The sequence below is a fragment of the Rhagoletis zephyria genome, unplaced genomic scaffold, assembly GCF_001687245.7.
Source record: "Rhagoletis zephyria isolate East Lansing unplaced genomic scaffold, Rhagoletis_zephyria_1.1 Rzeph_scaffold_61214, whole genome shotgun sequence".
Taxonomy (NCBI): domain Eukaryota; kingdom Metazoa; phylum Arthropoda; class Insecta; order Diptera; family Tephritidae; genus Rhagoletis; species Rhagoletis zephyria.
The window spans coordinates 1-1,590 of NW_016218265.1; the positions used below are offsets into that span (position 1 = coordinate 1).

The 1,590-nt window shown below is 47.2% G+C and overlaps 1 protein-coding gene across 1 annotated transcript; it reads left to right on the plus strand.

The window, feature by feature from the left end:
- Window positions 1-3: 3 nt before the first annotated feature.
- LOC108356577 (ATP-dependent 6-phosphofructokinase-like) lies at window positions 4-1,584 on the plus strand (the record flags this gene model as incomplete). Its single annotated transcript, XM_017607679.1, has 4 exons — window positions 4-216; window positions 284-447; window positions 509-1,128; window positions 1,199-1,584. Coding segments are annotated over 4 exons (1,224 nt in total), but the record flags the coding sequence as incomplete, so codon positions are not given.
- Window positions 1,585-1,590: the final 6 nt, after the last annotated feature.

Below are 1,590 nucleotides of genomic sequence, written 5' to 3' on the forward strand. Positions count from 1 at the left end.
TCAGTGCCATGTGTCGTCTCGTTGGATGGCAATCAGGCGGTGCGTGTACCGTTGATGGAGTGCGTTGAACGTACCAAAGAAGTCGCCCAGGCGATGGCGGAGAAGAATTGGGAATTGGCCGTGAAATTGCGTGGACGCTCCTTCGAACGCAATCTGGAAACTTACAAAATGTTGACGCGTCTGAAGCCGCCAAAGGAATCGATCGAAAACGCAAAGGTGAGCAACAATTGTTGGGTGGAATATATTAATGGTTTTTTTTTTTAACTTTTTCTGTTTCTTTAAGGAGGGTTTTCGCATGGCTGTCATGCATATTGGCGCACCCGCTTGTGGTATGAATGCTGCCGTGCGTAGCTTTGTGCGCAACTGCATTTACCGTGGTGACACTGTTTTTGGCGTGCATGACGGCATTGAAGGTCTGATTGCTGGCAATATCAAGGAGATGGGTTGGTAAGTAGTTCAAATCTCAGTTCTCGCATTGTTTCAGCATTAAAGCCATGAACACTTTTAGGTCAGATGTAACTGGTTGGGTTGGTCAAGGTGGTGCTTTCCTCGGCACTAAGCGTACACTGCCCGAGGGCAAATTCAAGGAGATTGCCGCACGCCTCAAGGAGTTCAAAATCCAAGGCTTACTTGTTATTGGTGGCTTTGAGGCCTACCACGCTTGCGGTCAGATCTCCGATCAGCGTCCCAACTATCCTGAATTCTGTATCCCAATGGTGGTTATACCATCAACTATCTCGAATAATGTTCCTGGTACTGAATTCTCACTCGGATGCGATACCGGTCTCAATGAGATTACAGAGATTTGCGATCGTATCCGCCAATCGGCACAGGGCACAAAACGCCGTGTCTTCGTCATTGAGACAATGGGTGGCTATTGTGGTTATCTAGCCACTTTGGCTGGCTTGGCTGGTGGCGCTGATGCTGCATACATCTACGAGGAGAAATTCTCCATTAAAGATCTGCAACAAGATGTCTACCATATGGCCTCGAAGATGGCCGAAGGTGTCCAACGTGGTTTGATATTGCGCAATGAGAAGGCTTCTGAAAACTATAACACTGATTTTATACACCGTTTGTACTCGGAAGAGGGCAAGGGTCTATTCTCGTGCCGTATGAATATTTTGGGTAAATGAAATGTTTGAATTACGCGTTCTATTTATGAAATACAAATGGGTCCTTCTTTGTTACTGTGTAGGTCACATGCAGCAGGGTGGCTCACCAACGCCTTTCGATCGTAATATGGGCACCAAGATGGCTGCCAAGTGCGTTGACTGGCTGAATGAACAAATCAAGAGCAACACCAAACCAGATGGCACTGTGCGTTGTGAAAGCAGCGATTCAGCTTGTTTACTCGGTATTGTGCGTCGTCAGTACCGTTTCACACCTCTAGCAGATTTGATTGCCGAAACCAACTTTGAGTGAGTAGAGTTGAAAAATGTAAATTTCAGCCCAAATATGCGAGTGCGGCCGAGGCTATGTTCTAAAGTGGCACCAGCCAAGTCAAGAATTGCACCTGACTACCCTGATATGATCCGCGGAGCAGGCGGTATGAGGTACCAAGCACTGCGGGTTAGGAATTGAAGTGGA